The sequence below is a fragment of the Dermochelys coriacea genome, chromosome 1 (assembly GCF_009764565.3).
Source record: "Dermochelys coriacea isolate rDerCor1 chromosome 1, rDerCor1.pri.v4, whole genome shotgun sequence".
In the NCBI taxonomy this organism is placed as follows: Eukaryota; Metazoa; Chordata; order Testudines; family Dermochelyidae; genus Dermochelys; species Dermochelys coriacea.
In genome coordinates, this window is record NC_050068.2 from 344,563,395 (window position 1) to 344,575,903 (window position 12,509).

Consider the following 12,509-nt stretch of genomic DNA (forward strand, 5'->3'; position numbering starts at 1 on the left):
ACCTGAAAATGCCTCCTTTTCAGACCACCACAAGTAGTAAAGATGCCATCTCCTCACAGTTAATTGCCAACTCCTGTGTGGCAATGGATAAAAACATTTGGTGGCAAGTCCACAAAGAACTTTATCATGCAATAAATCAGTAGCAGTTGTCTTCACCCCTTTCTGACCCTCAACACTAAATGAAGTGGATATGGGTCTTTCCAACACTAAGTCCGAGAAAGTGGCAGAAATGGACGGAATATATCCAAAATTCCTGAAGAACCTTGGTCGAAAGGCAAGAAGGTGGCTGGCAGACTTTTTCAGCAACATCCACTCTTCTGCTGTAATACCAAAAGAGCGGAAGATAGCCAGGCTCATAGCCATTTTGAAGCCTGGAAAAGAGGCCACTGATCCAAAAAGCTACCAGCCTAACACCCTCTTTAGCCATTGCTATAAACTGTTGAAGTGGCTCATGCTTCAAAGGTTACATCTAATACTGGAGCAACTGGTCCCCAAAGAGCAGGCTGGATTTAGAACCAGTCACAATCGCTGTGATCAGCTACATAGAATCTGGCTACCAGTGAAATTTTAAAATGGGCAGCATTCATTGATCTGTCTTCTGCATATGATACTGTATGGCACAAAGATCTCCTGCTGAAGTTATTAGCTTTTCCATGACAGTCAATCACCAGACTCATCACCAAGATGCAGAGTAACGGAAGATTCACCTTGGTAAATCTGTCCACAAATTACAGTAATTGAACAGCCTCCCACAGAGGTAAGTTTTAATACCTTCACTGTTAAGTCTCTCTACCAGCAACATTCCAGCCATATCATCCTGTCAATTCATCTGTGCAGATGACATTGCACCAACAATGCAAACGTCCTCTCTAAAGGCCACATCAAAAGTCACGAACAATGACCTCCAGACATTTGTAATGTATTTCAGAGCTTGACGACTGAAATAGCGTGCTTCAGAAACGCACATCTCTGGCTTCCACTCAAATAACCATGAGGCCAAAGTGCTGCAGAAAGTGGACTTTTGTGGTCTGCTTCTTTTGCCTGACCACAATCCATGGTATCTTGGTGTTCTTTGATTTGGATGCCAAGCTGTCACCAACACCTTGACGAGACGAAAAAAAATAGACAAGGGTTAAAATCATCCAGAAGCTCGCTGACACCTCCTGGGGTTGTGATACATGCACACTTCAAACATCAATACAAGCCCTGGTCTTGCCCATGTGGAGTATTACGCACCAATTTTGGTGCAAGCAGTTCCCATGCCAATCTCATTGACATTGAAATCATTGCCATGCTCAGGATTGTTACTAGCTCTCTCAAATCAACACCAGTACTATGGCTCCCAGTTTTGGCGGGCATTGTGCCAGCCAACATCAGGTGAGAGGTTGCTGTGGTCCGGAAGTACGACAAGATCCTAATGGCTCCAGACTTCAATTCACTGCCATTCTCCTGACTCAAATCCAGGAAGTCTTTCTGGATCCATGTGTCAACACTACATGCCAAACGAAAGGATGTGCCAGCACTCTGGCTTGAATTGTGGGCCTCTTATAACAACATCTCAAACAAAGACCTGATTGAAGATCCAACAAAAGTAGTACTGGGATTTTATCTTTCTCGTAGGCGGTGGACTATACTCAACTGCATTTTGAACAACACACGGAAGGTGTGGATACCTCCTCCACAAATGAAAATATAAGAAATCAGCAAATTGTGACTCTGATGTGGTACAAACCGTGTGATACATAATGGCAACTGCCCCATTTAGCTTACAGTGGGGGCAGAAGGAGGATCCACCTAGCTACCCTAGAAGTATTAAAATGGCTTTCAAATCTCAAGAGTCAGTTATCTCAGCCTGTTGCTTTTCAAGTGTCATTTGAAAGTAGAAGACTAGCCCCACATTTCAAACTGTAGTTTGGCTGCAGAAAGCTCAGTCTCAAACAGAATTAATAAATTGTATAGATTACTCAAATTGTCAATATGCTATATATTGCTTTTATTTAAAAGAATCTTGTAGCCTATTGGTAACATAACTGCTATGTAATCTTCAGAAAGCTGTGTTCATGCCTGTGATATGATAGCATATGGTATTTATAAAATGCAAGAGAAATTCAGTAGCTTTTTAATAACATTTCAACAATTTAGGGTTGCAGGAAATGGTGCTTGTAGTACACTTATTCCTTTTTTTAACATGATTTGAATTCTTGTCCTCGAAAACTCTAACATTAAGTCTCTTGGTTGAGGCCAACACTTAAGTTTTGTGATCAATATTAATCTCTCAAATATACTGAGGCAGTTTCATGCTGTGCGCTAAGACTTCGCAGTAGTTTTAGAAATATTTCTTGTCCTGATATTGTATAATTGTGATTTGTCTTATGAAAATTTAGATAAAATTTTATATAATGGACTAATTTTATTTACACTGCTGGCAATGTCAAGTGTCATAATTCCACCTCTGAATGAGGGATTCCCTAATTGGCTTTTATTAAAGCTGAGGTACATAAGATGCAGTTAGTTTTTTCTTCTGTAACTGATCTTTTAATAAGGGAAAACTTACATAACACACACTTCATGCGGGGCAGAGGATTTTTGTATATTTCAATAAAGGTAGATTTGTTACTGGCTTACTTTAATCCTGTCACACTACTACAGACTAAAACATCTCACTTTTTATTTGAGCTTGATTTTTTTCACTGCTCATGAAGGTTTCTGGGCTAAGCTTTCTTAGTTAGTGCTGGCTGCTGACACACACTTTCATTTTGAGTCATTTGTACTTTTCACCTCCTAGCTTTTAGACTCTCCAGCTCTAATACTGAGCTTGTTGGACAGCTATATTATTCAGTGTGTTTGTTTTTTGTCAGAATGTTCTAATTACTCAAGGAACTCTTTCACATGCCCTACCAAACACCTAAAATGGCTGACAAAAGCAAAATGTCTTAAGCTTTCACATCACTTCCAGATGTTGTTCCAAGTGATTCAGAGCAAGCCAAGGTTAAGATCAAATAAACTGTTTAGTCTATAACCTGGAAGGGCAAAAAATGCCTTTCTTCTTGTAAAATCTGATGTGAATAAAGTACATGAAACTTTGAATAAGACTTTGCACATCTTGGGACTCAGACAACTCTGTGTGTGTATATTTACACACAGGTTTCAGAGTAGCAGCCGTGTTAGTCTGTATTCGCAAAAAGAAAAGCAGTACTTGTGGCACCTTAGAGACTAACAAATTTATTAGAGCATAAGCTTTGATGAAGTGAGCTGTAGCTCACGAAAGCTTATGCTCTAATAAATTTGTTAATCTCTAAGGTGTCACAAGTACTCCTTTTCTATATACACACACAAACACATCACTTTTATGTGTACTCCTACATTGGAGTATGGAGTCATTTTATGGCTTATGCTCTGTGGAAACAGAGTGGATACTTCCTCTATTTTTAAACTTCCTTGTTTTCTCAACCGAGGATAGAAATGTTGGTTGTTATGTCTTGCATATGCAGGTTTGATTGATTGTGTTCAGCCCTCTTGGTTGGATAGATTTTTCTGTAAATTTTGGAACTTGGCTAATTCCAAGGTTTTTTAGCAGGAGATCATGGCCAGTAGTTTTTTGTCTTGCAGTAGGGAATACCTTCAAGTAGTTTTACCTGCATAGGAAGGACAGTGCTTGTATTTTTTGCGTCCAGATCCATTCCAGGATGTAGCTAACTCTGTGAATGTCTGGAAAGTATCGATCAGAAAACAGAAGTGGAGAGTTCTGATATGAGGTCAGACACTTTGCTGGATGAATGTTGAAGTTTCCATCAAAAATTTCTCTGGGTTTCTCTGGGAAGCCTTGGGTATTGGAGCCAATGGATTAGCAGGATGCCCATATTAGTCACTTCTTCCTTTTTAATGTTGGAAGGGACCACTGTAATTCTCTAACCTCCTGAATAGCTCAGGCTTTGGGATTTTACTTCATTGAGCCCTGTAACTTGTGGCTAAACTGGAGAATATTTTCTAGAAAGACTTCCATTCTTGATTTTAAAGACTTAGTTTTGGTGAACCTACCATCTCTTGGTAGGTTGTTCCATTGGTTAAGTACCCTTACTCTTAAAAATTGCACCTAATTTTCAGTTTGTCTAGTTTCAACTTCCAGTCATTGGCTCCTGTCATGTCCTTCCTGCTTAATTAAAGAGCCCACTGTTTATATCATCCTCCCATGCAGGCATTTCTTGGCTATGATATTTTAACTTGTGCACTGTGTATCAACTACCGTCATTTTAATAGCTTTAAGTAGATTTCACATGCACCTGGAAATTGTCACCCTTTTAAGGAAAGTTCTGAAAAGATTGCAGGTAATAAATTAGCTGGAAAAGACATATTAGGTCATGGCATTGCCTTTCTAAAGCAAACTGGGCCTTTACAGTGTATGAATAGCATGTGACCATGCTGTAGGGAATATCTCTGGGGATGGAAATAAAGAATTGTATGTATTCTCTAAAGCAGATTCTTTTATAAGGCTATATAATTAAGTACTTATTTATCCTGACTGAGGAAATATCTGGGGCCCTAATAAATGTATTGTGCCTATTAAAATGTTTTCTAACTTCCTTTTTTAATAGAGTGGTCCTAGTGCCAGATCTTGTCACAAGATGTGCATCGATATTCAGCGAAGGCAAATCTACACACTGGGCCGTTATCTCGATTCCTCTGTGAGGAACAGTAAATCTCTGAAAAGTGATTTTTACCGCTATGACATTGACACGAACACATGGATGTTGCTAAGTGAAGACACTGCAGCAGATGGAGGTCCCAAGCTGGTGTTTGATCATCAGGTCAGGTGTAGAGATAAACATTGAGTGCACTTTTATTTCCTGGGCTTTGCTTAAAACATTTCTTACCATAGCTCATTACTAGAAATGAGAAGTGTTTCACCAAGTAACGCAACTAAAAAACATATTGGAAGAAATGGATAGGATGTATTTTTAAAAAAAACGCATGTTCCTAATTAACGATGTTAATGTTAAAATATAAAAAACTACTTTTTTTTCAAGAACATGAAGTTATTTGTTAGTATCTTGAAATCTCCTATAAAGATTAAGAAACAATGCAGCTATGTCTGGGAAAACTCGTCTTGCACAGTGATGCCTTGTCAGTGAGTAAGAGGTGCTCATCACTAGAATTGTGGAACCACAAACATATTGTAGCTAGTGTTGGGTGTTACTGTGGACAACAATACAAGAGACTATGCAGATACTGGAAAAAGGGCTTGGGTTTTGATCAAAATTTGGCCTACCTTTCATTTAAAAAGACTTGTGGTGTGTGTATGTGTGCGCGTGTGCGCACGCCTGCGTATACACATATATGCACTTCATAGGCATAGGAACTCATTATGGAATTGGCTGCCAGTTTTTCTTTGGAATATTGTACCTTGCAGAATTCAAATTTATAATTGAATTTATTCTTTTTTGCTGCCTATTGTGCCAACCTTTGCTGAGGAGCCATGGAATGTTTTTGTAATTCCATCTGTCCTCCTCCTTCCTTGCGTCTCTTGCTTTTCCCTACTTTTTTGTAACTCCGTTTGTTTCATATCTGAAATAAGTGGGTGTTGTGGTTTTTTTTGTTTTTGTTTTGTTTTTTTTGGAGACAGGGACCACATTGTCATCTTTGTACTGAGAGGCACTTTTTGGGTGCTGTAGAATACAGTTATGTATCAAGCTTTAGAGATTGTTTAATAACAGTATATTTCCCTTAATGTCTATCTTGCCATAAAACCTAGAGACCTTACAAGGTCAGGGCCCTGTTGTTTTAGAAATAGCAGGTAGATGAGACAAACAGGTAGGCTGTTGGAGGAAGAGGGATAGAGCTGAGCATGGGATAACAAAAATCATAGACCATTTTAATCCTAGCTGTGTGTACAGTCCTTGGCCAGTCATCAGTAATCTTGATTCCCCCTGACGCGCCGTTATCAGACGGTAGCTTTTAGTATATGTTATGACAGGTTATTGCAAATAGTAGAGTAAAAAAGCAAACCATTGACTTCATTTTTACTCTTCTACATAAAATTTTGAATACACTATTGAATACTCAGAGGTGACCAAAGTACATCCTGTGGTTGCCCTTGTCTTATGCAGATGGGGAGAATGGAGACACTAGACCCTGGCGTGCAATATTGCTTCATGTGGGCAGCCAAGCCACATTGTAAACTGGGGGCCAGTAATCTCTGTGCACTGCATCTGTATTACACATGGAGTTAGCTATAAACTGCTTCATTTACTACAGATTAAGAAAGGAGGATGTGCTGATATTAACTCATGCTGAATACTGCTGTTCTGCTGGTTACCTCAATAAGCTAAGGGTTTTTATTGGCTGATATGAAATATTAATGTATTGCTGATTAAACAAATGTAGTTTGTATATCTCTTGCTTCTTACAGATGTGTATGGATTCAGAAAAACACATGATCTATACGTTTGGAGGTAGGATTTTGACATGTAATGGCAGTGTAGACGACAGCAGAGCCAGTGAACCTCAATTTAGTGGATTGTTTGCTTTTGACTGTCAATGTCAGACATGGAAACTGTTGAGAGAAGATTCGTGCAATGCTGGACCTGAGGACATCCAATCCAGGATAGGACACTGCATGTTGTTCCATTCGGTAAGAGTTCACTTTGGATTTTAAGTCATAATGCCTGATTTTAGGGGGTGATACCTGTTTAACTTCATCGAACACATGAATCTTCCTTCAGATTAGTCTTTTGGGTGAGAAGTAAAACAGATATTAGCCACTTATAATTAATAACACTGGCACTGTTTGTAGGAGACAGTGGTAGTAATGTGTGTTTTTGTATACTTTAAAATTCACCTTGTGATTTAGTTTGAAATGGTTGTCATCATCTGAACTGTCTGTAGTCGTGCACTGCCATTAAACAACTGTTGCATTCCCTCCTCTCCCTCCCCCTTCAGGGATGGTGCATTTCCGTGGAGTCTCAAGTGATCTTTGCTAAAAGTTGGTAAAGCATTTTGGGATCCTTTGGCCTGATAGATGATGCATATTATTAATGGAAGCAGGTGGTGACTTGCAGCTATAGCCATGTGTTGGAGTGTATTGAGAAAGTAAGGCCCTGATTGTCAAAAGTGTTCAGTACCCAGCAGCTTCTGTTCTTGAAAGGTGCTACCGGGTGCCTAATACGCTTGTAAATTGGGTTACTTCCTAAATTCCAAGACCAGAAGGGTCCACTGTGATCATCTAGTCTGATCTCCTGTGTAACATAGGCCATAGAATGTCCATGAGTTAATTCCTGTTTGAATTAAAGCTATCTTTAAGAAAAACATTCCAGTTATGATTGGAAAAATTGCCAGAGGTGGAGAGTCTGCCGCAATCTTTGTTCCAATGGCTAATTACCTTCACTATTAAAAGTGTGTGCATTATTTCCAGGCTGAATTTGTCTAGCATTGACTTCCAGCCATTGGATCTTGTTTTATACATTTGTCTGCTGGGTTGAAAAGTCCATTATAAAATTTTTGTTCCTCATGTAGGTACTTATAAAGTCCGCTCTTAACCTTCTCTTTGTTAAATTCAAGCAGCTCAGTCTCTTTAGCTTATAACTATAAGGCATGTTCTTTAATCATTCTCATGGCTCTTCTCTGAACCCCTACATCTTTATCAACATCTTTCTTGGATTATGGGTACCAGAACTGGTTACAGTACTTATTTAGGGGCTTAAATGTGATCAGAGCTTTTTGAAAATCTGCCCTCCATTGTGGGTACTGAGGATTTTCAAAAATGTGTCCTTAAATGCCGAACAGCTATAGGTTTATCTAAGAATTTTGGTGACAATATGAACTTTGATTGAAGTAAAGTGTGGTTTTTACATATTACCAGGCCTCTGAGATTAGAGTTTCACAGTATGTATAGTTTAGTAGTATATTTCTCACTGTCTTAATACAGCCAACTGAAAATATAAAATTTAAATTGCAGTCATTTATTGTGTTCGTATTTTGGTCCCTTAGAAATTCCTATCTCTGTTCAACTAGTAGAAGATACTTTTTTCAAAGTTCCACTTTGTTTCAAATTGCCGTCTAAAGATTTAGAACTATTAACTTATTCCCACAAAATACTCTTTCAGGTAACGCTGTGAACTTGTGTGTTTTGTGCTCACATACATGTTTGCACAAACCAGGTTGGATAAAAATCAATGATTAAAAAAAAAAAAGCGATTTTTTTAATTCTGATTTTTTTTTGATAAAATGGTTTTTGAGGAAAAAACCTATCTAAAGATACATTATAGATCAAAGATCTCATCATAGAATAGTTTTCAGAGTAGCAGCCGTGTTAGTCTGTATTCGCAAAAAGAAAAGGAGTACTTGTGGCACCTTAGAGACTAACAAATGTATTTGAGCATAAGCTTTCGTAAGCTACAGCTCACTTCATCGGATGCATTTGGTGGAAAATACAGTGGGGAGATTTATATACACACACAGAGAGCATGAAACAATAGGTTTTACCATACACACTGTAAGGAGAGTGGTCACTTAAGATGAGCCATCACCAGCAGCGGGGGGGGAGGAAAAGCTTTCATGGTGACAAGCAAGGTAGGCTATTTCCAGCAGTTAAGAAGAACATCTAAGGAACAGTGGGGGGTGGGGTGGGGGGGGAGAAATAACATGGGGAAATGGTTTTACTTTGTGTAATGACTCATCCATTCCCAGTCTCTATTCAAGCCTAAGTTAATTGTATCCAGTTTGCAAATTAATTCCAATTCAGCAGTCTCTCGTTGGAGTCTGGTTTTGAAGCTTTTTTGTTGAAGGATAGCCACCCTCAGGTCTGTAATTGAGTGACCGGAGAGATTGAAGTATTCTCCAACTGGTTTTTGAATGTTACAGTTCTTGATGTCTGATTTGTGTCCGTTTATTCTTTTACGTAGAGACTGTCCAGTTTGACGAATGTACATGGCAGAGGAGCATTGCTGGCACATGATGGCATATATCACATTGGTAGATGCGCAGGTGAACGAGCCTCTGATAGTGTGGCTGATGTGATTAGGCCCTATGATGGTGTTGCCTGAATAGATATGTGGACAGAGTTGGCAACGGGCTTTGTTGCAAGGATAGGTTCCTGGGTTAGTGGTTCTGTTGTGTGGTGTGTGATTGCTGGTGAGTATTTGCTTCAGGTTGGGGGGCTGTCTGTAAGCAAGGACTGGCCTTTCTCCCAAGATCTGTGAGAGTGATGGGTCGTCCTTCAGGATAGGTGTTAGATTCTTGATGATGCGTTGGAGAGGTTTTAGTTGGAGCTGAAGGAGATGGCTAGTGGCGTTCTGTTATTTTCTTTGTTGGGCCTGTCCTGTAGTAGGTGACTTCTGGGTACTCTTCTGGCTCTGTCAATCTGTTGCTTCACTTCAGTAGGTGGGTATTGTAGTTGTAAGAACGCTTGATCGAGATCTTGTAGGTGTTTTTCTCTGTCTGAGGGGTTGGAGCAAATGCGGTTATATCGTAGAGCTTGGCTGTAGACAATGGATCGTGTGGTATGATTTGGATGAAAGCTAGAGGCGTGTAAGTAGGAATAGCGGTCAGTAGGTTTCCGATATAGGGTGGTGTTTATGTGACCATAGTTTATTAGCACCGTAGTGTCCAGGAAGTGGATCTCTTGTGTGGACTGGTCCAGGCTGAGGTTGATGGTGTGATGGAAATTGTTGAAATCATGGTGGAATTCCTCAAGGGCTTCTTTCCCATGGATCCAGATGATGATGTCATCAATGTAGTGTAAGTAAGGGGCATTAGGAGACGAGAGATGAGGAAGCGTTGTTCTAAGTCAGCCATAAAAATGTTGACATACTGTGGGGCCATGCGGGTACCCATCGCAGTGCCGCTGATTTGAAGGTATACATTGTCCCCAATTGTGAAATAGTTATGGGTGAGGAATAGGGATTATAAATACTAATTCTATAGTATGAGACAATATATTCATGTAATGTTTGAGAAGTTTTGTAAATGAGTTCTAGTAGTTCATGGATTAGGGATCCAATTTTATGGAGTTCTGGTGGCTTCTGTATAGATTATTTAGGTTAATCTTTCTATCTACCCAATGGGACTCAGTGCTCAGTCTAGAAGATACCATCACAGATGCTTAGTTCTCAAACTGTGGATTTGTATCTCCAGAGATAACCTGCTTGTTAACAGCAAAAATGTTTGTTCTTCGAGTGATTGCTCATGTGTGTTCCACAATAGGGGTGTGTGTGTGTGTGTGTGCTCGCCACGTGCACCCGTGCCAGAAGTTTTTCCCCTAGCAGTACTTGTACTGGGGAGCGCCTCCTGCGACCCCTGGAGTGGCACCTGCCTGATGTAGTATAAGGGGAGCTATACGCTCCCCCCACCCTCAGTTCCTCTTGCCACCAGTGAAGGTGTCGGAACTGCTTTGCTGTAGCTCATCCCCTGGAACTGTTCATTCATTTAGTGTTAGTACCTGTAGTTAGTTAGCCGTTTAGTTAGTCGGTGAGCCCAGGCCGGGGCGTGCCCCGCGCCCTAGGGTTTGTCATGCAGCTCTTGTAGGTGTTCTTTACCAAGAAGTGACCCGCATGCAGATTGTTTGCGCTGTTTGGGAGAAACCCACATCAGCAAAAGGTGCAAGATTTGCAAGTCATTTAAGCCTCAGACCAAAAGAGAGAGGGACGTTAGGCTTTGAGTCAGCGCTGACCCCGACTCCGGCACACTGCTCCAAACCAGTACCTGGCGCGGCGTCGGTACTTGGCGACCCTCAGGTGCCATTGACCAGTCGGCACTGCTCCCCATCCGCAGGGCATGTCAAGAGGGCCAGGAAGACTCCCTCTTTACATCAGCACCAAGGGAAGTCTGGGACAGAGGCTAGGCCCATGTTGGGTAGTCCTTGATCCCCACCGGGCCCCAGGCCTCCGACTCACGTTGAGCGGAGTAGCCCGGCCCCTTTGGAACAGACCTGTCCACATGCCATCACGCCTGAAGCCCTACAGGTGGCCCGGGACGTTGTGTCCATGCCGGTGCCCGGAGTGCCGCCTATGTCGGCCCTATGCTCCAGAGGCAAGCCGCTGTTGGGATCTCTGCAGTCGCCTCTAGCCCAGTCTCAGTCGAAGGAGTGTTCCCGACGCCGTTCACCACCCAGCGACCGCTCAGGGCAGAGTCCATGTGGATCGCCCTCAACGCTGACCAGACTGTCTGGCTGGGCTCTGGCCAACCGGGACTCTCGGTACTGCTCATCCTCAAGGAGCGAATATTGACAGGACCGCGGCGGGCATTGCTAATGGTCCTCGTCTTGGAGAGGGTACTGCAGTCAGTCACGGCACGGTCGTTGATGCTGGTCCCACTCAGACTCCCGCTCCAAGTCTCCGCCAAGGCATAGCAGCCCCGGGCGTCGATCGCCGCCGTCTTGCCATCACAGGTCCGCCTGTCGAGGCCGTTTGCGGATCAGCTGTTACTGTCGGTACTGGTCTTCCACGTCAAGATCACGGTCCCGTGGCTGTCATAGATCCTGGCACCGCTGCTCCTCTCGGTCCAGAGACAACAGCAGATCTTGCACCAGCCCGGTCTCCATTTATAGCCGTCCTTCGATGGGCTGGGCTAGGCTAGCCAACCTGAACAGACGGCCCTGCCAGTGCCACAGCAGGTGCAGTGGCACCAAGCATTGTGGCCAGCCCAATGGTACCAGTGGGCACCGTGGTCTCCGGCGCAGCCCCGGTGGGAGCTCGCTTAGTGCCCGGAGTGTCGGAAAGCACTGGCGGCCTCCCTCTCCAGACTCCCAAGAAAGGAGTTGGTGGGACACATCGTCGGCACCGTGCCTGGAGCCCAACCAGGTGGTGGACCCTCCGGTGCCTACCGACACCCAGAGCACTGCACCGACCTCTTCGTCCTGCCTTAAGGGAGGCGCTTGCGGCTCCGCCCCTCAGGAAGACTTCAGGGCCCACCAAGAACTCTTAAAGATGGTGGTTGCAAGCTTTCACCTCAAGCAGAAGAGATGGAGGAGTCCTCAGACTCCGTTTGACGTGTTGTCCCCATTGGCACTGGGTAGGGTGGCCTTGCGTCTCCATGAAGGGGTGGCTAAGATTTCAGATGCCCTGTGGCAAACACCGGCCTCGTTGGCCCCCATCTCTAAAAAGGTGGAATGCAAGTACTTTGTACCCACCATAGGGAATGAGTACCTGTATACCCACCCAGCACCAACTCCCTGGTGGTTGAGTTGGTCAACCACAGGGAACGGCAGGGTCAGCCAGCCCCGACCCCAAAGAACAAAGACTCTCGGAAACTGGACTATTTCAGAAGGAAAATGTATTAGTCTTCGAGCTTCCAGTTACGAGTGGCAAACCATCAGGCTCTCCTGGGCTGGTACGAATTCAATCTGTGGAGCTCCCTGCCCAAGTTTGAGGACTCCCTCCAGGAGTGCAATAGGAAGGACTTCCAGGCGCTAATGGTGGAAGGCGCAGTGGCCGCTAGGGTGTCCTGCAGGCAGCCTCAGATGCTGCAGACACGGCCGCATGATCAATGGCTTTCACGGTGTCCATGAGACGGGTGTC

General features: G+C 43.0%; 1 protein-coding gene across 3 annotated transcripts in view; it reads left to right on the forward strand.

The window, feature by feature from the left end:
* The window catches only part of MKLN1 (muskelin 1), a 187,118-nt gene that overhangs the window by 125,788 nt on the left and 48,821 nt on the right, over positions 1-12,509 (forward strand). For all 3 annotated transcript variants that reach the window (XM_038377144.2, XM_038377231.2, XM_038377585.2), the window contains 2 exons: positions 4,593-4,805; positions 6,407-6,628. In XM_038377144.2, coding sequence (XP_038233072.1) covers positions 4,593-4,805; positions 6,407-6,628 — 435 coding nt within the window. The remainder of the gene's footprint in view (positions 1-4,592; positions 4,806-6,406; positions 6,629-12,509) is intronic.